The sequence below is a fragment of the Sebastes umbrosus genome, chromosome 3 (assembly GCF_015220745.1).
Source record: "Sebastes umbrosus isolate fSebUmb1 chromosome 3, fSebUmb1.pri, whole genome shotgun sequence".
In the NCBI taxonomy this organism is placed as follows: Eukaryota; Metazoa; Chordata; class Actinopteri; order Perciformes; family Sebastidae; genus Sebastes; species Sebastes umbrosus.
In genome coordinates, this window is record NC_051271.1 from 30,919,268 (window position 1) to 30,946,196 (window position 26,929).

At 42.9% G+C, this 26,929-nt stretch overlaps 1 protein-coding gene across 6 annotated transcripts; it reads left to right on the top strand.

Annotated features, from left to right (window-relative positions):
• LOC119485809 (meiosis regulator and mRNA stability factor 1) lies at nucleotides 1-26,874 on the top strand. Of its 6 annotated transcripts, none has more exons than XM_037765592.1 (28): nucleotides 1-147; nucleotides 1,191-1,401; nucleotides 2,358-3,227; nucleotides 3,453-3,615; nucleotides 4,512-4,726; nucleotides 6,077-6,194; nucleotides 6,286-6,458; nucleotides 6,766-7,284; nucleotides 8,361-8,518; nucleotides 8,762-8,923; nucleotides 9,811-9,997; nucleotides 10,407-10,585; nucleotides 10,686-10,766; nucleotides 10,923-11,162; nucleotides 12,330-12,449; nucleotides 12,535-12,713; nucleotides 14,925-15,145; nucleotides 15,434-15,576; nucleotides 15,742-15,875; nucleotides 16,165-16,367; nucleotides 17,551-17,778; nucleotides 18,848-19,087; nucleotides 20,378-20,626; nucleotides 21,480-21,540; nucleotides 21,658-21,762; nucleotides 22,278-22,442; nucleotides 23,883-24,081; nucleotides 24,116-26,874. In XM_037765592.1, exons 2-27 carry the CDS (start codon nucleotides 1,246-1,248, stop codon nucleotides 24,071-24,073), a joined length of 5,460 nt encoding a protein of 1,819 aa, XP_037621520.1. In that variant the 5' UTR covers nucleotides 1-147; nucleotides 1,191-1,245; the 3' UTR covers nucleotides 24,074-24,081; nucleotides 24,116-26,874. The 6 variants fall into 6 exon arrangements, with proteins under 6 accessions (XP_037621520.1, XP_037621522.1, XP_037621521.1 ...); XM_037765594.1 differs by having other exon boundaries at nucleotides 24,122-26,874; XM_037765593.1 differs by having other exon boundaries at nucleotides 24,126-26,874.
• Nucleotides 26,875-26,929: the final 55 nt, after the last annotated feature.

Here is a 26,929-nt window from a genome sequence, read left to right on the forward strand (position 1 = left end):
ACGTGCCTGTCATAACAACAACAACATTTGCGACAGCTGTGCGTGGTTTCTGGCAGGAGTAGGTTACAAAAAGGTGCGGGTTCGTGTGGAGGCAGAGAGGAGAACAACAGTCCTTGGAGGAAGATGTGAAAGACGAGACCTTCTCAGGTAGACAAGGAACAGTCTATTGAAGAAATGAATGATTAATAACATTGATTTGTTACCGTGAAGACAATGAACGGTACCATGTGGAGGAGCAGCTAGAGCTAGCTTTGTGTCTGTTAAACAAGCTAACAAACGGTAGCTTGACTACAGCGTTAGCTACAGACAAACATTTAACGTTAAACCAGCTCATGTCAGGTGAGCTGCTAGTCTAGCTAGTTAACGAGCCTCTTCCGCCTAAAACAACGGTAAACACACTCAGAAACACGGTGTGAACGGAGCTAGCTGGTAGATAATGTACCGTCCTTTGTTGGTGTGTAAATCAGTTCACTGTGTCGTTAGTTAGCTTCACGTAGACAGCGTGTAAACGTTATATACACACACACATTAACCCTTTGTTGAGTTAAACTGCCGTTACGAAGCTGTGTTGAGTCTAATGCACTTAGGTTACACAACCAGACCTGAGTCGGTGAGGACTTATCAAACAGATTTTAGTGTCTTACTTAATGTGAACATTTCTGATCTTCTGCTATGTTCTGAACCATCCAGACCTCTCAGGTCATCTGGATCAGGTCTGCTTAGTGTCCCCAGAGTCAGAACTAAACATGAAGAAGCATAGTTCAGTTTTTAAGCACCAAATATCTGGAACAAGCTCCCAGAAACCTGCAGGACCAACTCCAACTCTGAGTTCCTTTAAATCAAAGCTTAAAACTGTCCTGTTTGTTGCTGCCTTTTATTAAACCAGATAATGATCTTATACTGCACTACAGCTTTTACTCTTGTGTGTTATACTATATTTTAGCTTCTATCCTAGCTTTTATTTTTAGCTTGTTTTTATTTTCTAATATTTAATGTTTTTATAACTGTTTTAATTATGTCTTAATGTTGTTTTGCACTTTGCCGCAATGTTCTTGAATGTTTATGTAAAGCACTTTGAATTGCCTTGTTGCTGAAATGTGCTATACAAATAAAGCTGCCTTGGCTTGCCTCATTGAAAGGTGTGGCAACCAACAAGTGTGCACTTTAAACTTTCGTTTCCCCTTTAACAGGAAAGCATGAGAGAGAAGGGAGATGAAAGTATGGTGAAAGATCTCTCTGGGTTGTATGATGGAAGGACTGGGAAAGGAGAGATCCATAGGCAGCTCTAGACCCTTCCCATGGCTCAGTCACCCCCAAACAGAGGCCTCAACCCTGCTATGGAAACTCAAGGACTGCTTCCCCACCAATGAGACAACCTCCGCTCATCACACAGATAAAGAAGTAGGTATTTATAGTAGTTTACAGTCCAGGTATCTATACACATAGATGGTACACAGGCATGTAGGGGAGAGGAGGAAGGAAGTTGAATCAATTTGCATTGTGAACTCTCAATTAAAAGGACGATGATTCGGGCCCATTATCAGAGATCCAATTCTGGGCACATCATTCCTGTGAAATTTCTTCTCATATTTAACATCTCTCTCGCTATATGTATATATCTCTATATAGATCTATCTATCTATCTATCTATCTATCTATCTATATATATATATATATATATATATATATCTCTATATCTATATCTATAGATATATCTATCTATCTATCTATCTATCTATCTATCTATAGATAGATATATCTATAGATATAGATATATATATATATATATATATATATATATATATATATATAGATGTGTGCAAACACTGTTTCTGTCTAAAAGTAACAAGAATGCAGTGAAAAAGGTAACTTCTGAACCTCAGCGATTTGTACATTACATAGGAGCTGCAAAATGATTGTAAGTTGAACCCCGGGAGCTTTTTAAAAATGATACGCTTGTCACATGCATGATATCATGGTAGTGCAGGTGGCATGCGAGGCTGAGTGTATGCCGTTGAATCTCTTATCAGTTGATAAACAAACAGCAGCAGGTTGGGGGATGCTGGATTAAACTTTAAATTCAGCTTTTCACAGCTTTTAAGTGTTGGCAGAGATGGTACAGTACCCTTTTTCTATTTGGATTGAGCCACGACAAGCCATGTGAAACTTGTTTAATACTGATCAGTGCAGTTATCTCCTGCTTAGAAGGTGCTGTTAATACCACTGAACATTCAGATTATTTAGATGAAATTTATATGTATGAGCCTATGCCTTTTGCATAAAGATTTAGCAAGTAACCATAATAATAAACAATCCACAGAACACTGAAATAATCTGCTGGTCATTTTATGTTACAGAACAATTACATGGACAGCAGAAAGGCCGTGCTGGAACTGAAAGATGTCCCTCCTCCTCCTCTGCACCATACTTCCTCTTCCCAATCATCCCAGCCCTTCTCTCTGGCCCCTCTCCCTATGCCTCCTCCCTGCTTGCCCTCTCCTCAGCTTACACAAGACTCCCACCAACAACAGCCACAGCAGCAACAAGAGGGGGCTAGCCCCAAAGTAAGCATTTATACGCACTGTGACTATTGCAGCACAGATGGCTATGGGTTATTAGGTGGTGGAAGTGTTGTTGGTAGCAGTAGCAGTATCGCTGGTGTTGTCTCGGTCTATATGGCCCCAGGCTCTCTGGGAGCACCCATCAGCAGCAGCATTGGCAGGTCTGACCCTTGCTCTGTAGCCTCATCTGTTCATCAGTATAAACATCACATGACCTGCAGAAGCAGAGGAGAAGTTCTTGATCCTTTGCCCACACTTGGTTACAAACCTCAGCTGTCCACTTCTGTCGCTACCTCTCAGCCTGTTTCATCACACCCCTACCTCTCCTGCTACTCAGGGCTTCTCCACACATTCCCAGCTGTACCTCTTCCTTGCAGTCAACCCAGCCTGTTTCCCTCCTCAGCATCCCCTCTCCCCTGTGTTTCCTCTTTACCCGCTTCCTTGCATGGCTCTTGCCTGGCCTCCTCTGGCTACTACACCTGTGGTGTGGACTGCTGCCCATCAGCCAGAAGATCCCAGGGAAGCACACTCGGTGATCACCCAAGCACCACCACCATCACCACTACAACCACCTCCGCACACTTCTGCTCTAATCCTATGCACCTAAATGTAGAACGCACGGTTTGTGTGAAGGGGGCACACTACTGCCAGGAGTGCCTGTTGAAGGTTGGTCGAGTTAACTTCTATCACTGTGGCCTTTTTATTGTATTTGTGTGCCGTGGAGATCACTGTAGGTAATTTTATTCTATATGCATGGATGACCTCAGTCATGTGAGACTGGTTTTGTATTTGTGTTGTAGTAAAATGCATTTGGTATAGTATTGCTTGCTGATGAGGTCTGTATTATTTTGGTTTTCCCTGACAGTTGTATTGATTTGTACCTATTTGCAGCCCATGAATGGTCTGGCGTCCGAGTCGGACAATGTGTGGCCCAATGTTCCTATTCCCCAGACAGCGCCTATCCCTGTCCCCATTTGTAATGGCTGTGGCACCTCCTCTGATGGCATGATGCTCATGCCGTCGGCCAGCTTGGGCAAGACTGGCCAGAAATATGGTTAGTGGACTGTACTATACAATTGAAATTCCTGCATATATATTGTTTATTGGAATTTTATGTCTGATTGGTCTTGAGGATCATGATTGGACTGATTTAAAGTGGCAGTAGGCAGAATGTTTTTGGCATCATTGGGCAAAAATTCCATAATAACCTTTCAGCATATTGTAATTCAAGTGTTCTGAGAGAAAATTTGACCTCTGCACCTCCTCATGGCTCTGTTTTCAGGCTTTAAAAAATAGCCTGTGACAGGAGACTTTGGCCAATCACAGGTCATTTCAGAGAGAGAGCGTTCCTATTGGCTGTTCATTCAACAGAGACCGCTGTCAATCACTCGCAAACTCTGATCAAACGGTCAAACTAGGCAGCGTTGATCAAATATGAATCAATATTCTGTTATTGTAATGCCCATTTCTCACGTAGAATGTTCTCAAACATCTTGTAGTGTACTGTTTAGCTGTCAAATGAGAAAGTTTGCTTCGGCTGGTTGTCAGTGCTTGGTATTTCCTCAACAAGGCAGCCGGGTCACAAACTCTCATTTTACAGCTAAACAGTACACTACAAGATGTTTCTGAAAACACTGATTCATATTTGATCAGCGCTGCCTAGTTTGACCGTTTGATCGGAGTTTGTGAGTGATTGACAGCTGCTCAGAGACGGCAAGGCTCCAGCTCGGCTCTGATTGGTTGTTTTCCTCCGGTCTTTGAAATCTTGCAGATGCCATTAGGAGCACTGGAGGACACAGAGACACATGATTTTTTTCAGATTACCTGTCTCATGCACTACTATCAGGATACAGTGACGTTTTATAAAAACTTTTTATTTTAATTATTTGCTTCAATCTGTTAAGATGCTTTATTGTGTTTTAGAATGGTTGTATGCTAACTGTCTGCTAGGTTCTCCAGAGAATGGTGGTCCTGAGAACATCCCTCCGGTGGGTGTCTTCTGGGACATCGAGAATTGCAGCGTGCCCAGTGGACGCTCTGCTGGAGCTGTGGTCCAGCGTATTCGCGGCCATTTCTTTCAAGGCCACCGTGAGGCAGAATTCATTTGCGTCTGTGATATCAGCAAGGAGTGTAAAGCTGTCATCCAAGAGCTCAACAACTGCCAGGTACCAACAAATTTCATGTCATGTATTTTGATTGTTAAGCTATTACAAATGAGTGACATTAACATCCTGAATGAATACCATTGAGCTATAGTTTATGGTCGGCAGAGTTGAATTAAGTTGGGGCGTATTTACCTTGAATGATGGACTAAGCTGTCATGAGGGATTCTCATATTTTATTTTGCACCAAATCAGATATATTGGAACCTAAGGCTGCACGATTATGGCCAAAATGATAACGATTATTTTGATCAATATTAAGATCATGATTTATCATGATTATTCATTGATTTTAGGGACAAAATACTTTTATTGTACTTTCACATTTAAATAAACAGAGCACTGCTTTGACGTCCATGTTTTGCTACATTCCTGCTGATTAACAACTCTTTGCATCAAAAAATAAGACTTAAAGGTAGGGTTGGGAAATATTTTAGAAACATTTTTTGTTATATTAGTTAAAATTCTCATTATATCCCGACAGCAATCAATAATGCTCTGACAAAAATTCCAGTGTCTTTGGCTGACTTCCACAAGCTGCTAGCTTGACAGCTGTGAGTACTAACATAGCCGTGTTTGCCGTTCACGTTCATTATGATAGGTTTATGTTCATAATGATGATTGTGGGGGAGTGGCTTTGAAGGGAGGCCTGAAGCAATGGACTGTCAGTTTTGCCAACTTGGCGACTTTCTCGCTAGATTTAAGGACTTTTGGAGCTAGTTAGAAGTTAATACCGCTAGCTACTTTCATTGGAAAAGAGTTGGCAACATGGCGTCGTTTTTTCGGCTGGACCATTTTATAAAATGTAATGTACTCTAATGCTAGTTTCCTAACATCACCCACTCTACTCTTAAAAGAAGTTTTGTCTTCACCTGAATTCAGTGCATTTTTGTTTTGCTCGTTGGCAAGTAATATACAATATATTACTCTTCTACTCTGGAATGCAGCCGCAACATTCAGGTAAGTTTTTCATAGGCTGCTACTGTAGGGTGTACGCGCAGCGCCAAGACAGCTCCCCAAAAGTGAAGGTGATGGCTGCCTGTTAGGAGGCGCTTGATTTGATCAAGATTTCTATGAGCGGAGCATTTTAAACGTCAATATCACAGTCGATCATGTTCATTTAATTGTGTGAAGCCAAAATTGTGATTAATATTAATTGTGCAGTCCTATTTGAACCTTCAGAAAAATACAATGAAATAACCTCTTTGTTGTCGTTAAAGGTATTTATACGTCCAACATTAACTTCCGTAAAATGACATGATCATTTCAAGAAATTCTCCCAAAAAAGATATCCCACAAAAATTCAGCATGGGAAACATCTAAAGCTACGTATACATAATTTTGCTTCATCAGGTTACTGTTGCACATATCAACGCCACAGCCAAGAATGCTGCAGATGACAAGCTTCGCCAGAGCCTACGACGCTTTGCCGAGACCCACACCGCACCTGCAACTGTTGTACTAGTATCCTGTGAGTTCAGCTCAGATTCACTATAATCAACTACAGCCTTGATACTACAAGGGTTTTGTGGTAACGCGTTCTATCTTTTAATTTTTAATAGCGGATGTGAACTTTGCAAGTGAGCTGAGTGACCTGCGTCATCGCCATGGTTTCCAAGTAATCCTGGTCCATGGCAACCATACATCTCCAGCCCTACTGCAGCACGCCCACCGCCACGTGGCCTTCCAGGAGATCACCGCTGATCTGCCACCACGTATGCTTGTCAAAGCACAGGTAGGCCTCACAAATGCTCCATTCGGACTGAAAAAATACTTTTATGATCTACTCTGTATTAAATAAGGTAAGTAGTTGCTTGCAGACGTAACCAAGGAGAATTTAATTTTAGTGTGGACTTACCAAGAGGGCAGAGAGGCTGCAGTTGGAATGTGAATTTGATCATCTTCACAATTTTTTACTCACACAATTTTCTTCTAGTGTTTTTCAACTAAAAGGAAGACTACTGCTTTCATTTTTCATTTTTCACACAATTGTAAATTATACAAACCAGACAGGCGCGCTGTCTCTTCCTCCCCTCCTTCAGCCCAGTTTCAACCTCCTCTATGTGCACAACCTCCCTGTCAACTGTGACAAGAGCCTGCGGAACGCTGTGAAGCTCAGGCTGCGCCGCCTGTCAGACAACTGTGGCGGCAAAGTGCTGGGCATGTCCCAGGGCACAGCAGTCCTCCGTTTTGGCAGCACTGAGGCAGCTGCGCGTGCCCGCAAGCGAATGGAAAATGAGGATGTGTTTGGCCGCCGAATCAGCCTCTCCTTCTCCCCACGGCCCAGAGACGATGCAAGTCCTGAGCCTGAGCTTCAGTCTCGGCCCCATCACTTGCCTCAGACTCTGCCCCAGACCTATCAAAGCCAGGATTCAATGTTCGGCCCGCCCCCATCCATGCCCTCCTTCTCCTTTCTGCCCCTGGAGAAGCCCAGGTCACCCAGGAGGCCACGGCGAGCAACCCGCCCGTGCCATGCCCCTGGCCCAGTGCCTGAAAGGCCCTACAGCCCCAGGAGGGGGTGCAGTGGGCCTCCCGGCGGTGCTCCAGCCAAGCCCCATCAGGTCAGCAGACTCGTCAGTGCCTGCTTCCCGTTAACCTCCGTTGCCCTCTGTGCTTGTAGCATCCCAGTGTCCCTCTAACTGCTGCTTTGTCTAACCGCTTATAGCTGCTCGCTAAGCTTAATTTGTCTGCCTGTGCTAGCATGTATTAGTTGTCATTAGCGCTTCATGTATCCCCTATTGTTCTGCATGTTCATTGGTCATTCATCATATTAACGCATGAATTAGCCTATAGCTTTGGTGCCTTTTTCTGGCTGTTTTTTTTCAGTATATCAATGCTGATATACTGCTTTATGTGAGTAGCCACTTTCCGTGTTTTGTCCAATGTCTGTGCCATGCCTCTGTTAATCTGGTTTGGCCGATGCGGTTTTCCACTCTGACCTCTGGTGGCTGGAATGACTGTCTTGGCTTGTCTTTTTCCTCTTGATTGTAACCATCAGACCAGTGTGGAAGACTAAAGTGACCCACAAATGGATTACTGTATAGATGGCCTAAAACTAGGGATGAGCATTTTAAGTTTTGTTTGCTGTTGGAAAGGAAAGTGAAACTTAAATTTGGAGTTTGTCAAATATTACTCTCATTCAGCACCAGAATTAAAGGAAAACACAAAGAATATTGTAAGTAACTTGCAGATTGAGGTCCAAATGACTAATAAGATAAATAGCACTGTGGGAATACTGTAGTAACATTAACATCTACTTCATGATTATCAAAAACATTTATAGGTAAAGCACACTCATGGCTATATCAAGGACTTGTCAATTATAACATGATGACAAGTATCTATAATAAATCTGTCAGTTGTAAAGCTTTCTCCACAGAACTAAGATGCACAAAATATATTCTAATATTCAGCTGCTGTTGACTACTGCTGTGTTTTCTAGTCAGCCAGTTGATTTTTAAAATGCACATCCCTAGTTAAACCTCAGAACAACAGTTTATGCCATTCCATGACATTTCGCAATGAGCGTGCCATACACGCATGCATGTATGCACGCACACACACTAACAAACGCATACAGAGTATCCAGCCAGTCGACATGTACAGTATTGACATCTGCTGCCTCTGTCTGATCCAGGAGCTGGGTAGTTCGGAGGGCAAGCCCAGAATGGGCTTCAACCACCTGGAGAAAGGACGTGCTGCTTCCTCTTCCCCGCACAGTAATGGTGAGACAGGAGCCCCGGAGCAGCAGCAGCAAAAGCCTGGCCTCACTGGAGAATCGATGTACAGGAGGAGGTACACACAGGGAGAGGGGATATCAAACTGATACGAATAGCATTTGATAACTTGTTTAAAAACTCTAATAATTGGCTCCATTTTTCTGTTAGCTTTTATTTTCTAGCCAACCAAGCACCAACTTATTTTTGTTGGATAGAGATTTATCCTTTTCCTAAAATAAATATCTTCTCCAACAGTGCAGCAAAGGAAAGGGTGTTGGCCTTACACGTGTCTTCTCTCTTTTCGCATCTTTCCATATAGAAGAGAGGGCTCCTACCCTCGCAGTGTGACTGAATCTCCTGTCGAACACGGGGACAGGAGCTCAGGGGATTTCCAGATTAGCACACCCTCAGCCTTCAGCAAGTTGAACCTGCACAGGAGCTTCAGTCCCCTCGTCATGTCCCAGGGCTCCTGGTCATCCAGGTGACATACTGGGCTTTAAATAAGTTATATTTTATTAAGGCTCTGTTCAGACCTGGCATTAACCCGCGTCCTGGGTGATCCGATCACAGGTGTACAGCTCGAAGTACAGGTGTGAGCGCACTCAAGACGCATTGAGATCTGATCACTCAGACCATGTTCAGAGGTGGTCTGGGCCACATATGGCCACATTCTTTTAGCAGTGTGTACGGGAATGTGTCCTGGGCCACATTACGGACCGCCTACTCAACCGCTTGGATTCGCGGGGTCTCTGAGCTCTTCATGAATAGACAGGTAGATGAGAGCCTCGCGGCATGGAAATGACTTCTGTGCACTACTGCATCCTGTCGTTACAACTCTATTTTATTACAATATATCTTGGAACACACAGGAAGTGCATTATTATCATACGGTCTGTGATGTGTCAGTATTTTTGTTCCAGTGCTCTGCACAGAGCTGACACCCGCCTGCTCACTCACTCTCTGCCCTGGCTCTGAAGCTCTGTACCCAGCTGTTGCCTGGCAGAGGTGCCGGTGGCACGTTGGTGGACCGGGTACCGCCGGTACAATCACCTTATATTTAGATGTTAATAAAATGTACCCAAATTCACGAATATGTAGGATTTACTACTGACATTCCTGTAATATTACGTTGCAACGTCACAAGTGGTCACTGGAGACACATGTTAAGACGCATTCTAATGCCAGGTGTGAACAGACATACTTGGAGCTGTCCACTTGTGATCAGTCTGAACAGGGCCTAAGTTAACCTCGAGCATTGATTTTTACAGGGGTGGCATACTGCTAATGCTGCATACACATTCTCCACACCCTCATAATATTTAATGTAATGTTAGTTATTATTTAAAGATTGTTCCCCTTTAACTAAAGGAGTGCGTCGCCCTGCCTGTCCAGCCGGTCCTCGCCCCTCCTGGCCGGCCCTCGTAGCCAGTGTCCTGACGGTCCTACTGAGCCGTTCTTCGATGGGGCCGAGGTCCAGGTGGCCAACCTGGACTACAGAATGTCCCGCAAGGATCTGCAGCAGACGCTGCATGACACATTCTCTCGTTACGGACGGGTAAGGCCTACTCCAGTGATGTTAAAGGCCATTTTGACATGCCACACTAGGAAAAGCACAGGTGTAAATACTGAAATGAATGTTGGCTGACTTCATTTAGCTGCACTAATTTCAAGTTACTGGTGTATCGTGCATGCTTGCTCATAGTCACTTTCACTTGGAGCACTTGAATAGAACAGAGCCATCATTGGTGTTATCAATAACACCTGTGCTTTTCCTACTGTGACAAGTCAAAAAATTTCTGCTGTGAGAAAGGCCTATTACACTGATAAATGTATTGATCAAATATGCCTGAGTCCAAAATAATAAAGTCTCTTAAGATGAAATGTTTGCTTGCAGTTTTTCAGCTTGCAACAAGATTCACCCCTGTCTCAAAACATCTCCTTGTGGCGTGACTTGTTTTGTCTAGGTGAAAGGTGTGGAGCTTAGCCCCCACACTGACTATCAGCTGAAGGCCACAATCCAGATGTTGTCCCTACAGCAGGCCATAAGTGCCGTCAGTGGCCTGCACCGTTATAAGATTGGAGGAAAGCGCATTCAGGTGTCTCTGATAACTGGTGGCAGCAACAAATCCCTTGCCATGCTCAGGTACAGTTAAGCGTAGTTGAGTTGGGTGTTCATGGAACTTTCTAATAAGGGACACAAATACATATTTTCTTTAACTTTTCTCTCTTTTTTAATTATACAGCACAGAGATTATCAGCATTCTTCAGGATGCACCTGCCAATTGTCTTCCCCTCTTCAAGTTTACAGAGATCTATGAGAAAAAGTAAGTAGCTTTGTCTCAACTCATTGCTTTAAAGCATGAACAACTGTACTCGTACATATTTTGCACTTGGGAGTATAGCAATTCCAAAATGATAATGTATCCATTTCAAAGTAGTTTGTGCTGCCAAACTTTATGCTCCTTTTTCCCCCTCTTCAGATATTCCCGTAAGCTTGTGGTTGGGGATCTGTACAGGCTACCAGAGGTGGTGGCAGTGCGGGAACAGGGAGGCTCAAGGCTTGTGTGCCTACAGCCCAGCAGCCAAATCCGTCAGAGTCCACTGGGATCTTCCCAGTCCCAGGAGGGCTCCTCCTCTGCTAGCGGCAGCCCCGTGGTGTTTGAGGAGCTGGAGTACCATGAACCTGTCTGCAGAGAACACTACACACAGCGGGACTTCAGGTTATTAGAATTTTGCATTAAATGCACATAGTATAACATTCTGATTAAATGCTTATTTCACGAAAATACGTAATAAAACACGTGGAGTTGCATGCTCCTTCTCGTGAAACTTGTTTCGTAGAGAAAAAAAACTTAAATTATGTATTAAATAGGGCTGTCAATTGATTAAAATATTCAATCGCGATTAATCACATGATTGTCCATAATTAATTACGATTAATTGCACATTTTATCTTTTCAAAATGTACCTTAAAGGGAAATTTGTCAAGTATTTAATACTGTTATCAACACAGTAGTGGGCAAATATGATTTCTTTATGTAAATGTATGTATATATTTATTATTGGAAATCAATAAGCAAAACAAAACAATGACAAATATTGTCCAGAAGCCCTCACAGGTACTGCATTTAGCATAAAAAATATGCTCAAAATCATAACATGGCAAGCTCAAACCCAACAGGCAACAACAGCTGTCAGTGTGTCAGTGTGCTGACTTGACTATGACTTGCCCCAAACTGCATGTGATTATCATAAAGTGGGCATGTCTGTAAAGGGGAGACTCGTGGGTACCCATAGAACCCATTTACATTCACATATCTTGAGGTCAGAGGTCAAGGGACCCCTTTGAAAATGGCCATGACAGTTTTTCCTCGCCATAATTTAGCACAGGTTTGGAGTTTTATTTACCCTCCTTCGCAACAAGCTAGTATGACATGGTGATTTTCTAGTTTCATATGATGCTAGTACCTCCACTATTCCCGCTACAACCTCCGAAAGACAGAGTCCGAGCCCGTCGGATTTTTAAGAGGAGAATCGATACAGTATCGCAAAACATAATATCGCGATACTCGTGTATTAATATTTTCTTACACCCCTAGCTTTGAAACTGAGCACGCTACGACCTAAAAGATGCAAGTTGCATGAATGTGTTAAAAAAATTTGTGGCGTTAAAACAAATTTGCGTCCAATGCGTTATCATGTTAACTTTGACAGCCCTAGTATGAAAACCTGGTATTGGCCCATTTTAATAGTAGGCCTCTATTGTTGGTTGGTAGCTTCTCTGGAGCATTTTGTCATGTACCTGCCTATCAGCAACATTCAGCTGATTGTCACCACACTGTTTCCATCACTGATTATGTCTCATCTGTCTCTCTTCTTTTTTTCAGTGAGGCTGACTTTGACCCTGACTCGTATAAAATACCCTTTGTTGTGATGTCTCTGAGCACCTTAGCATCTGAGGTCCACAGTCTGTTGCAGTCACATGAGGGAACGCTTCCATTACTCAGGTGACAACCAGATCCTTAATTCATGTCAAACAGAGAATGTTTTCACACATTATGAAGTCCATAATGCAGTGTATTTTCCATTTAGTTTTCCAGACTGCTATGCAGAAAAATTCAGCCCTCTGCAGCTGGGCAATGAGACACTGGAGGGCGGCGTTCCCCTGGAGCACCTCATTACCTGTGTTCCCAGTATCACAATAGTCACAGCTCAGAATGGCTTCAAAGTCATCAAGTGGATCCACAACAAACCACCAGCACCAAACTCCGGTAGGAACATTCAACATTTTGTTGGAGTTTACTTGAACTTCCTACAATGCTGTACCTAGTGCTGTATAGAGATGTTCTGATACCATTTCTGCCTTCCCGTTACCGAGTCCAATACCTGAACTTGCAGTATTGGCCGATACCAAGTACCGATCCGATACAATGTGATTTAAAAAATATATATATAGTTATTATTATTATTTAACAGCTGTTTCCTACTCACTGTGTATGGATGCAATATGATTACCATCTTTGTTGTATGGCCTGGCTCAAGGTAAACCCTTCGTAAAACATAAACAAATACATACAAAGCAATGAATGCAATAGAACTTTCTTTTATTATTCAGTTTGTCGTTACAAAGACAATAAATAAATGAAGCTAGGAATAAATAACAATTCTGTATTCCCTTAGCTGTCTCCCCAGTGGACAGCCTGTGTGCTGATTTGTCCTGCAGGGTGCAGTCTTCACACACCCTACCAGGGCACTGCCACCCCTCGAAACAGTAGCCTTACATATTGTACATATCGCTTAGTGATGCACCTATCTGACTTTTTCAGTCCTGATAGCGATACCTGGGCTTTGGGTATCAACCGGGTACCAAACTGATACCATCCATCCATCTTCAACCGCTTATCCGGGATCGGGTCGCGGGGGCAACAGCTCCAGCAGGGGACCCCAAACTTCCCTTTCCCGGGCCATATTAACCAGCTCTGACTGGGGGATCCCGAGGCGTTCCCAGGCCAGAGTAGAGATATAATCTCTCCACCTAGTCCTGGGTCTTCCCCGTGGTCTCCTCCCAGCTGGTCGTGCCTGGAACACCTCCCAAGGGAGGCGCCCAGGAGGCATCCGTGCTAGATGCCCGAACCACCTCAACTGGCTCCTTTCGACGCAAAGGAGCAAGGACTCTACTCCGAGTCCCTCACGGATGACTGAGCTTCTTACCCTATCTCTAAGGGAGACGCCAGCCACCCTCCTGAGGAAACCCATTTCGGCCGCCTGCACCCGCGACCTCGTTCTTTCGGTCATGACCCAACACTCATGACCATAGGTGAGAGTAGGAACGAAGATTGAACGGTAGATCGAGAGCTTTGCCTTCCGGCTCAGCTCTCTTTTCGTCACAACGGTGCGGTAAAGCGAATGCAATACCGCCCCTGCTGCTCCGATTCTCCGACCAATCTCACGTTCCATCGTCCCCTCACTCGTGAACAAGACCCCGAGATACTTAAACTCCTTCACTTGGGGTAAGGACTCATTCCCTACCCGGAGTAGGCAATCCACCGGTTTTCCTGCTGAGAACCATGGCCTCAGATTTAGAGGTGCTGATTCTCATCCCGACTGCGTCACACTCGGCTGCGAACCGATCCAGTGAGTGCTGGAGGTCGCAGACCGATGATGCCAACAGGACCACATCATCTGCAAAAAGCAGCGATGAGATCCTCAGCACACCGATCTGCAAACCCTCCTCCACCCGACTACGCCTCGATATCCTGTCCATGAATATCACGAACAGGATTGGTGACAAAGCGCAGCCCTGGCGGAGGCCAACCCCCACCGGAAACGAGTCCGACTTACTGCCGAGGATCCGAACACAGCTCTCGCTTTGGGCGTACAGGGATTGGATGGCCCTGAGAAGTGCCCCCCTCACCCCATACTCCCGCAGCACCCCCCACAGTATCTCCCGGGGGACCCGGTCATATGCCTTCTCCAAGTCTACAAAACACATGTAGTGATACCAGTGTTTAATTAATGCATTCCTAATATCGCCGTTTTACTTGTTGGATTTTCCACTGTGAAATATTGCCAAATGGCTCACATTTTTCTCGCTCTGACTACCGTTATCGTTACTCTCGACTGGCACAGCATTGTTGTTGTTTTGCTATTGCTACATGTGATGTACTACCTGCAGTCAGTTCTTCTTTGCTGCTCTAAAACAGTAGTTGCCAGTGGCAGCCATGATACATCCAGGGCGACAGCACAGTGAAGGCTACTGTTTTGGAGCGGCCAAGAAGAATTGATTTCCAGTTAAACAAGTTGATTTTTATTCTGGGTTAATGGTATCGGAGCGATGCATAGACTTGCCAATACCGAATTTTGGGCAGTATCGGACACATTTCCGATATCCGTCTCTGAACAACTCTAGTCCTATATTTTTACCAGCCAGACATACCTATTTCAGCCATTTTAAACTTTTTTTTTTTTTTTTCCCCATGCAGAGCCATGGATTCAGCGCTGCAAAAGTCCGGTTGGCAACCCACAGCTCATTCAATTCAGCCGAGAGATTATTGACCTGTTGAAGAGTCAGCCTTCTTGCATCATGCCCATGAGCAAGTTCATACCGTCGTACCACCATCACTTTGCCAAGCAGTGCCGTGTCTCTGACTATGGCTACTCCAAGCTGCTGGAGCTTCTGGAGGCCGTGCCACATGTCCTGCAGGTATTGAGGTTAATAAGGGTCTTTGTACTTTTTGTTTATTTGTGTTGTAGAGCCTGGTTCTGCCCAAGCTTTCTACCCACTAAGGGGGAATTTTTCTCTTGCCACTGTCACATAACAATGCATGCTCACAGGGGATCTCTTGTTGGGTCTCTAAATTAGAGTACGGTTTAGACCTGCTCTATATGAAAAGCTTGTCGAGATAACTTCTGCTATGATTTGATGCTATATAAAAATAAATTGAATTGTATTCTACATATTGTGTTTTATTTTTATTTTCTTTACCTACAGATCTTGGGTATGGGTACCAAGCGTTTATTGACCCTGACTCATCGCGCTCAAGTGAAGCGCTTCACCCAAGACCTGCTCAAACTGCTTAAATTTCAAGCCAGCAAACAAGTGGCAATCAAGGACTTCATGCAGGCATACCATTGGTCAGTCAACATTGCTTGGAGCTGTAGATGATGTCTTTACATTGCTTTTGTGTTTTGTAGAAGTTTGACTGTGAATTCACATCATTAACAGAAAAGTGTTAAATATAAGTATGGATCATCAGTGTTGTGAACGTTTGTAATGTATATTTATACCTTGTGTATCAGGTGCTTCTCCAGAGACTGGAGGGTAATCGACTATGGCATATGTGACCTGATTGACCTGCTGACTGAGATCCCCGACACCACCATCACTGTTACACAGCAGGACACGGACACCGTCATCTCTGTTCCAAAGAGAGGTCCGTTTCAACCAATTATTAGAAAAAGACTTATTTGGAAGTCGTGTGTAGTGATGTTCCCAAATCTCTTTAAAGAAACTGATAATTAAAATGTCATTTTAAGTGATGGTAAAGGTAACAATACTATTTACTTTTTCCCAAGCAAACATTTGTGTAATTGTTAAATATATATAAATTGTTGAATATAACGGAGTCGAAGCTGAAAAGCCCTACAGTATGAATCATTTTAAGTGGTAAATTTCAGGTTTTATTTTTTCATTGATTAGAATTCCCTCTTATTTGCCTACAGAGCGTACGGTGGAGGAAATGGAGCGCACTAAGCAGTTTGGGAAGGAGGTGGTGGACCTGCTTCGTCACCAGCCTCACTGCCGAATGGCCTTCAGCAGGTTCATCCCCACCTACCACCATCACTTCGGTCGTCAGTGCAAGCTCAGTTACTATGGCTTCACCAAGCTCATAGAGCTCTTTGAAGCAATCCCCAACATACTGATGGTGAGTTAGGAAGACTGTTGACTGTTGTCAACCAAAACAAACCGCAGCCGGCCGCAGCGAGCTGAAAAAGTAGAAAATGGCTGAGGATTCATGTGGATACAACCTGCACCCTCACATTTTAAATCCAAAGTGGTAAACACTACACATACAGTAAAGTGAAGAAATTTGGGAATCACACATTGCCAGACAAGCAGAGCTAGACATCACGGCTAAAGCTGCATGCTAACTCTGTCATGGACAGAAACGTTATCGTATTGCGCTAACGTGCGGTCAAGCCAGCCGTCACTCACATCTCCGTGGTCAAATCGGCCGACGCTACAACTGTAGAGCACCCATATACTGACATTTATGTTAAATGCATTCAAACGGCCCCGATGGAGTATCGTCATAGAATCGAATCGGGAGATGGGTGTATTGTCCCAGCCGTAATGGTAACCCGTGCCAACCTGATGTGACCAAAACGATGGTTTGTGGGAATCAAAGTCTGAATTATTACTATTACGCCTAGCAAAATGAAATCCTAAACTTGCACTTATATTGAAGCGTTATTGATGTTACAGAGCTGTCTGTCAATGTCTTGTGGTCACTACTGCATTGCATTGTGGGATATTTATGCCGCCATAGTCTCCAGCATTTGCATACTGTAATATTTCACTGGAAATGGTATGCAATTTGTGTACTATTGGTTTCATACTAAGGTTTCGTACATTTAAAAAAATCTCTACTGTATTTTTTACTAAATAGTATGTTAGTATGGCATTTCAGACGCAACCTGTGTGTCTGTACAGTATAATTCCTTTTGGTCCTTAGTGCTCCAATCCTAACTATGAGGAATCGAAGTGTATTTCTGGTGTGTAATGATGGTCCCTCCATGTTGTGCAATGTGCAGCCAAGAGAAATTATGGCAGTGACCAGGATTTTATCTCAAGACTGTGACAGTTCTACGTATCTCAGTCATACATTTACATTTGTTTCTTTGAACCGACTTTCTAATTCAAACTGACTGCTAATATCCAATAATCATTAGGCGGCTCCCATGGTATTTGCTCCTCCTGTCATTTACACACCTTCTGGGTCACATCAGGCTGTGACATGTGCTTGGATTGATAAATCAAGCATAGATGCCTCTTCCTTTTGTCTCTGCCTGAACACTGATTTAACAGCTGTACCCTACCTTCGTCAGGTGTTGGAGTGTGGTGAGGAGAAAGGGCTGACGCTGACAGAAGTGGAGTGTATCAAGGCTCTGGCGGCTCAGCTGGTCAAGCTGCTTCGTGCTCAGAAAAACTCCAGCCTTCCTGTCAGCCAGCTGCTCACTGAGTACAGCAAGACCTTTGGTTATGGACTCCGCCTGCAGGACTATGATGCCAGCTCCCTGCCGGCTCTGCTGACCAAACTCTGCCATGTTGTCAAGGTAAAGAACACCTTTAATGATTAGTTGTGTTTTTTTCTATTTCGGTTTTGTTGTTCCTTTCGCTGCTTCTAATTAGCCTTTGAAGATAATTACACAGAAATTAAGCACAAATGAATTGCACATTTTTTATCTGTTCCAAAAGTACCTTAAAAAGAGATTTGTCAAGTATTTAATACTCTTATCAACATGGAAGTAGACAAATATGCTGCTTTATGCAAATGGATGTATATATTTATTGCTAGAAATCAATACCAACACAAAACTATGACAAATATTGTCAAGAAACCCTCAGGTACTGCATTTAGCATAAACGATATGCTCAAATCATAACATGGCAAACTGCAGCCCAACAGGCAACAACAGCTGTCAGTGTGCTGACTTGACTATGACTTGCCCCAAACTGCATGTGATTATTATAAAGTGGGCATGTCTGTAAAGGGGAGACTCGTGGGTACCCAGAGAACCCATTTTCATTCACATATCTTGAGGTCAGAGGTCAAGAGACCCCTTTGAAAATGGCCATGCCAGTTTGGAGCGTTATTTAGCCTCCTTTGCATCAAGCTAGTATGTTATGGTTGGTACCAATGGATTCCTTAGGTTTTCAAGTTTCATGTGATGGTCTTCACTTTAGCTTTAAAATTGAGTCCGTTACAACCTAAAGATCACAAGTTGTGTTAATGCGTTAAAGAAATTGGCATTAAAATGTATTTGCGTCAACACATTATCATGTTAACTTTGACAGCCTTACAAGAAACAAAGGCCTTCCAAGTGTCGCATTAGCAATAGGTCTGGTGATTTGAAATGAATTCCTCCGAACTTATTGAAACATGTCAATTTGTCTGACTAACGTCACCCCACCAACAATTCTATTTTATATTGTCGATGTTTTAAATCAACTCTGACTTCCTGGAAAATGTATTCTTTTGAGTGACCTAGAGCAACTTGCAGATGCTTTACTTCACTGTTGATGGTGAATAATCATAGTTCTGTTCTCACTTGGTTAAGACCATTATTTGTTTCTAAATCACTAGTAATATACCAAATAAACAAGTTTTCTTTCAATTTCAAGGTGGTGGATGGCTCGGGGGGTCGGGAAGTGCAGTTGATCAACAGGAAGTCTTTGCGCTCACTGACCTCTCAGCTACTGGCTTTGCTCATGTCCCAAGAGGAGGAGCAAGTCACCAGGGGTCTCAAAGTGGAGGAGCTGAGCCAGCATTACCTGGCTGTCTATGGAGCCCCGCTTAACCCATGTGAATATGGGTTCCTCTCCCTCAGCGAGTTACTCAAGAGCTTGCCCTACCTCGTAGAGGTAAGTGGAAAAGTTAACATCTTAAAACTCCTTCAAAGCTTTCTACATTTTCCTGTCTTACTGTAGGGCTGCATAATTTAATGAATATTAATTGTGATCACGATTTTGGCTTCCCACGGTGTGGAAGTTCTTCAGTGTGAGTGAAGGAGACATAAAGCTGCAATTTGTCACAACTGTAAGTCCAAAATAAGACGTGGTGGAATAACCTTAAAACATTTGGAACAACTAACTTAATCAGACTCATATTATATTGTAATTCATTTCCATACATGTCGCTCAGAGTAATCACAGGGACCGGCTCGTCTGCCGACAGCAGCAATGTTGCCTCCGTTAACGGAGCTAAAGAGCTCTGTTACATTATGATGTGTTCAAGCTCTACTCAGTAGAATGAGTATCGGGTGATGGTAAATAATAACACTATCATGATGCGTTCAAATGTAATCTTGTAAAATGTAGTTTTTGGTGAGAAACTTGAATATATCCAGTTGTTTGAAGGAGATGTTTTCACAGCAATATACAATAGATAATAGAGAGGGATAAATATGACCTGTTTAACTTCCTAAAGCTTTGTTTAAACTTACGTGAGACATCATGGCACGAGCCGCGTTGTTCGTTGCAATATGCTCCGAAACACCAGAAGGCGTACAAACAAAATATTCTGTGGAGAAGCAAGAAGTGAAGGAGTGGTAACGGAAAGGAAAGTAGGCTGCCTGGCAAAAGTAGTAAACATTAAACTCCGACATACGTACCACCAAACATTGCATTTGTGTACTGTTAGCATTACTGTCGCTTACCTCCAAGTAAAAATTACTTTCTGTCTCTTTGTGCATTGCCTCTTTCCATGAGACCTTTTTTTTAATCGAAGAAAATATGTAAATAAAAATACAATCATTTATTTCCGAATCATTTGAATTGTGTTTTTATGCAAATAACCATGATTGATGACATTAACAAAATAAAAGGATAACATTTCGAATTTTTGATGGTTGTAATGAAGCGCGACATGAAAATGAAAGCAGCCCTCTGTTTACTTAAATGTGAAGTTGCAATAGAATTGTTTAAAGTATTAAAAATATTTTGTCTCTTAACTCTATGAATAGTAGTGATAAATAAATGTGATCTCAATGTTGATCAAATAATCATGATTATCATTTTGGCCATAATCGTGCAGCCCTGTCCTACAGTTACATTTTCTCTCCACCTCGATGTGTCTCCATTTTTATTGCATAGTTTACCTGTACTCCCACACAGAGGCACAACTGACTGTATGAGATCTTTCTTCTTTCACAGTTGTACCATGAGGAAAGTGATGACAACAGAGCTGGCATCACTGCCAGTAGTAGTGGTGGTGAGTGGGTGAGGCTGACCGGGCTTTACCAGTTCGCCCGTAGCGTACGCGGCCTGCTCCACACCTACCATTACAACCAGATCTTCCTGACGGAGTTCCAGGGGGCTTATAACAAATTTACAGGCTGCAGCCTTGAACCACGTTCCTATGGATATACCAGCAATGATGAGCTGCTCAGCGCCATTCCACAGGTGGGAATACATTTCATTGGACACTTTTACTGTAGTACGTCTAGAACTTAAAGCAGCTGTGGGTAGAAATGGAGCAAATATGATTTTAAAAAGTTAATTTTATAAAACGGTCACTATATCCTGATGGTAGTGCATGAGACAGGTAATCTGAAAAAAATTATGTGCCTCTGTGTCCTCCTAATGGCATCTACAAGATTTCACAGACCAGAGGAAAACAACAAATTAGAGCCGAGCTGGAGCCTTGCCGCTTTTGAGAGAGCGTTCCTACTCCGGTCAAACTAGGCAGCGCTGATCAAATATGAATCAATATTCTGTTACTGTAATGCCTATTTCTCGCATAAAAAAAATAAACAAAGAAACATCTTGTAGTGTACCGTTTAGCTGTAAAATGAGAAAGTTTGTGACCCGGCAGCCATGTTGAGATCAGTTGAGGAAATACCAAGCACCTCCCACCAGTCGGAGCACAGCCAATAGGAACGCTCTCTCTGACATGACCTGTGATTGGCCAAAGTCTCCCGTCACAGGCTAGATTTTTTTTAAAGCCTGAAAACAGAGCCATGAGGAGGTGCAGAGGTCTAGTTTTCTCTCAGAACACTTGAATTACAATATGCTGAAAGGTTATGGAATTTTTGGCTAATGATGCCAAAAACATTCTGCCTACTGAAGCTTTAACACTTTGTCCATGTTGACTCGACTGTCACATAGATAAGTTAGAAGTGTGAGATCTGCCAGTGTTACTTAAATCTCATACTCATCATCAATTTTCTCTCGTTATTTGTTTTGTTTAGGTCCATAGTTTTAACATAACACTGCCTCATCTGTATAGTTTGTTTGTTTTATGACGTGTCATCAGGTGGTGTGGATCAAAGGGCATGGTCACAAGAGGATTATCGTTTTGAAGAACGATATGAAAGGTAAAGGTGACGGCATAGCATGCTTCATTTATTAAAGTCGAGCTTGTCAGGTGTGTCAGGGCCTTTAAACAATGTATGGAAGCTGTATAATATTGGGGGTGTTTGTGCTTTGTTTAGCAAGGGCAAGCCCTTCAGTTCCCAACAGCCCTCAGCCAGGAGAGACCATGGAGAGTCCGAGAGACAGCCCGATCAGCAACACAACTTCTGGAACCCAGAGTCCAGGTAACATGGGTCACACAAGTATTTATATTTATTACACGGCTGTGTTGAATACTCGATTCTGATTGGTCAATCATGGTGGTCTGTTATTTCTGTATAACATACCGTTGCTATGTATAGCAGACCGTTGCTATGGCCGCAGTTCAGATGTCGAACTCTGGCAGACTGTTTTTGTACAGGGATAATGTACAGCTAGCGGGTCATTGTTGTGAAAGAATCCCCTTCAGGGCGATGATGAGAGACCCGCTGCGCGTCGGGGTGCAGCAGCGCCCTGTTGGGGATTCCTTCACAACAATGACCGGCTCGCTGTACATTATCCCTTACATAAACTGCTCAAGATATATTTCTTCCTTTTTTTGTGGTTTGTTATTAAAAATATAGTGAAGTAATTAAAACATTTTAAAACTGTTAACAGAGATGATGAAAATCATGCAATGGAAGCACAGCTTTGAAGATCAGCCCTGCTCTTTCTCAGATAAAATATAGATGAAACTAAATCATGTTCTTTTACCTGCCAGGTGGCGATGTTGTGATAGAATCCGAGCTGCTGTGTCTGACATCACCAGTAGACCTACTGTGTGGTCCTGTACCATCCTGCCTACCGTCACCTCAGCTCCACCCAGACCCTGTTCTCCTCCAGGACACAGACCTGATTCATTTTGAGGAGAAAACTCCACCAAAAGGTCAGTTTTCAATGTTCTAAGTTTGATATATTTGTATTGCATTTTAAACCCATATTAGTTGATATTAACGCTCTAAGACCAACAATAGAGCTGTTTTTGAAAATTTTCCACTCGAGAATTGATAAAAATGAACAATAATCCCTCTAAAATACAACATTAAAACACCAGGACCTCAAGGAACACCATAGAAAAAGCCATGATATGATTTGGTATCAAAAACGTTTGACATTTTGAGATTTCTGCTAGAATTGCATTTTTCGACAATTGGATGGTGAGCACTTCTGTTCTGGAAACTGCTCAGAAACCCCCTTATTGTCAATCTACCTAGGGCAGCCATCCATCCTCTGAATGCTCTAGGTCTCTAGTTTGTGGTTGTAACGTTTCATGAGGCTGTGATTATCCTAGAGGTCACCACAGGTCATTTTATACAGTGAGGTCAAGTTTAAAAAAATGGTCTCACTACAATAAAATGGCTATTATGGGGACTAACATCATCACACATGAATTTAATTGATCTCATTGGATCCACATAAGTCTCAGCTTTACAGTGATACCCAATTTATGTAATTCCAAGACTGTGTAGGGACCCCAGTATGCAGAGATATTCAAATACACCATTTTTAGAATAGGTGAAAATAACACATTTATACTGCATTCAAAAAACAGCATGTGATTATCATAAAGTGGGCATGTCTGTAAAGGGGAGACTCGTGACTTCAGTCACATATCTTGAGGGACCCTTTTGAAAATGGCAATGCCAGTTTTTCCTCGCAAAAATATAGTCTTACTTTGGAGCGTCATTTAGCCCCCTTGCTGACAAGCTAGCATGGCTTGGTTGTTACCTATGGATCCCTTAGGTGTTCTAGTTTCACTAGAGTTTCACTCTACCTCTAGAACTGAACCTACTACAGCCTCATATAGACAGTAAAGTCAGTTGCGATCGCAGGTCTCAGGGGGTTAATTGTAGTATTGCAAGTAAAAGTCACCCTTTGCTTTGACTGTGAGATGGCAGCTTTGACATTTTTACTTAAATCAGGTTCTCAACATTACATGCATTAAGTAGCCTCTAGATTTGATACAAGTAGGAATTGTTTTTGTTTGGCCCCTAATAATGGTAATATTCTGCCAGATGATGGTGCCCTAAACCAGTCAGCCTGCATTTTGAATCTAATCCAGATCCTTATTTAAAAGTTTCAAGATTTCCAATTGGCTAAACAAATTAACAAATTTGAGGATTATATGGCCTTGGCACAGATATGTGCTCCGAGTGCTTTCTAGTTATCAAAAAAGGTGTCTGAGAAAGATTTAAAAATGACAGTTTTAGGCAAAACAAAAGGGAACAAAAATACATTATAATGAGAACATCACACTTTTATTTGCACCTTTCCTGTCTTTCATGAGGTGTAAGTTCAGTCTGTACTCCTGTGTGTGTGATTTCAGTGAGTGATGAACCTGATGTGGCAGCTGCAGCCATCGCTGACATCACTTCCGATCCGCCTGGCAGCACGGACGACAGACCTCCGCCGCCCCCCAACATGAAGACCCCCTTGTCCATGGACAGTCCCAGCAGAAGAGCCACACGCAGCAGAATTAAGCTAGCTGCCAACTTCTCGTTCACGGCAGGCCTCTGATCCTTTTTACACACACACACACACACACACACACACACACACACACACACACACACACACACACACACAAAGCAATACTAGTTCACACATAGTGTAACTCTACATGCAAGAGTTGACCGGCTACACTGACCACACAACACAGAAGTGACCCCAGACGTTGGAGGAGCGTTGGTGTTGTCCCCTCTACATCCTTTACCAGGCTGTTGCTTTCTTCTTAACCGCTCATCGGCCATCTTTGTTCTCTGTTTGCTAATTTCACATTCAGCGTGTTCTACTGATGATGTTCACCAAGCTGTGATTTTCTTCTTGCAGATTTACCTGCAATTCTTCAATTTGCCAAATCCATCTACTGTAGCCTGTGTTTGATTTCACCTTCCAGGGAAGTTAAATTCTATTTCCATGTGCATCTCTTCATCTGCAGAGTCTAAAGCTGAGTTGGTTGTCACTGTATACAGAGTATTAGGTAACGGGAGAAATGCTAGGGATGAGTAACTTAAGTTTTCTATGTTAAATCCAAGAAATGGAGTTTACCCACATTCTCCGATTATAAAACTGACAAATAACAGAAGGTTTATAGTTCATATCCCATATTGAGAAACCTCCATGTATACTTCCTTGCCGTATCCCCAAAGACAGAGCATTTAATTTATGACATTCATTCATTTTTAAACTCCTTTTCAAATTTTGGGAGATTTTGCTTTGTAGGTAATTGTAGACATGTCAACCAAACTGGCCGCTAAGCTCCTGCCTGTTTCCGTCTTCTCTTGGGTAAAGTACTAAGGATTTCTAAAGAGGTAGCTTCTCTTTGAGGTATTTCTCCTCTTTTGTCTCTGTTAAGTAGCCTCAGGACAGTTTTTCAGTTCATTTTATATTATGCAGGGTATTTAGTAGTCCGTGGAAGAGTTCGGCCTAAATGTGTGATGTATTTGGTGGCAATTCAACGATTGAGACCGAACATTGGTGTAAACAGTTCCGATTGTGGCGTTCGTTAACGGAAGCTAACAGGTTTTTGAACAGGTAAAGCATCGATGGCGAGGTTTTGATTGATTGCGACAAGCACTGCTCTCAGGAATTTTTATTCTTGTTGCACTTCGACTTAATTTATTGCAAAGATTTTTGACTTGTCTCTCCGGGGCCACTAATGAAGGCCTGAAAGGGGAAAAAGGGTGGCTCTTTAATTCTCCGGTCAGATGTGTGCTCAGGCAGCAGGAACTGAGATGTACTTTGATTGTTCGGCTTTTGCCAGCAGCCGGTGTGTTTTGTGTTGGGTTTTTTTTTTTTTTAAGCTGTGTTTTGTCTGTGTGTGTGGTTTACACTGGAGTAGGTGGTGTGAAATGTGCATGGTGTGCATAAATGAGTTTATGCATGGTGTAAGCCCAGGAGGAGCAGACAAGGAGCGGATGAGAGTAAGACATTCTTTAAGATCAGTCTTTTATTTCCACCATGTTTTAGGGGATCTTGGAGTTCACCCTTGCAGTTGCCACATAAACGCTCAAGGTTTTTAGAGTTAACCTTGTTGCTGGTAAGCACTGCGTCTGCGGTGATGTCCACTGCCTGAGTTGAAGAGTTCGAGGGGTGGGGGGGGGGGGGGGCAGTGAGCACTCCTGAGTTTTTGATTTTTAATGACAAGGTGATTGGTTGTGAGATTTTAGGGAAAAAGAGATGGGGTCGGGAGGCGGTTAGGCTGTTTGTGGAGCACCATGGGGGTTCTGGGCAGCCTCCTGAACAGACTGTGACGTGCACACAGAGGACCCTCTGCGGCTCTCTGGAATCTGCCGGGCTTTTACAATGGCTTGTATTTGCCACGGTGCCAAAGGAATCGCCATCGTACCTCCCCATCCCTCACATCTTACATAGAGGAGTTTTTACTTACTGATGTGTGTTGTTTTTTTCCTCCGTCTCGAATGTTTACAAGACTGCTGGCTGCCGAATTGCCACCAAATAATGTCCGCTGCCGTGAAGTTGAGCACGACCGAGGCGCCGCTGAAGTCTCACGGTTGTTTGGGTTAGGTTCAAAGAATGGGTAAGAGCCCATTTAATCAGTTTTTGTCCAGTTTCAGTGTTTACTTCTTTAGCCAGTGTTAATAATTTTCTTTGTCAGACTTGATTTTGGTATGAAAAGCCTTTTTAAAGCTGAGAGATTCCACCTGCCAACTCACCAAACTGTCTGAAATGACAATCAAAATGTTTTTAATTAGGGCAGTCAGGGTTCAGGTCTTCCTGCAATGTTTTACTGACTGTCTGGAAACCTCTTTAAAGGAAAGAGCAGCTCAGAAAAGTAATTGATTTAGAATTGGTAATGATAGAAAGGGGCTGAGAATGCTCACATGGTGGATGTATTACTTTTTGTGACTTTGAACAAAACCCTAGCTTTCCCTCAGAGCACTGCAGTGGCAACTAACTCGGATGGAAAAATGTAACTTCTCTATTTAGCGTTCTCTCTCCGTTTTAGTTACATCATTGAGAAGCTATTGTGCCTGTCAAAATATGCACTTTTGCATAGTTTTGGTTCATGAAATATAAACGTGAAATTAGGTAGTGAACCAGGAGGGGTCGAAACATGTATTAATGTGTCTTTGTTTAACTGTATCTGACCTTCTTGCTTATTCAGTTTTCACGTCGCACAACAGTTCTACAGTTCAAGAAAAGGTTTCCTTTATTCAGCAGTGTCCTTCAAACGCCTGCCTTGTGGTTATTTTTTTTGTCCCCCCCTTACTCACCAGAAGTCGCTGTAACTGTCTTAACGTTGTTAAGGGACCAAAAAAAAAAAGATTTCTGTTAATAAATTTCACAAGCATCAATTCTGCCTGGTCTCAATGTTTTTTTGCGGTTGTTTGAGAGACTCGAATAACTGCA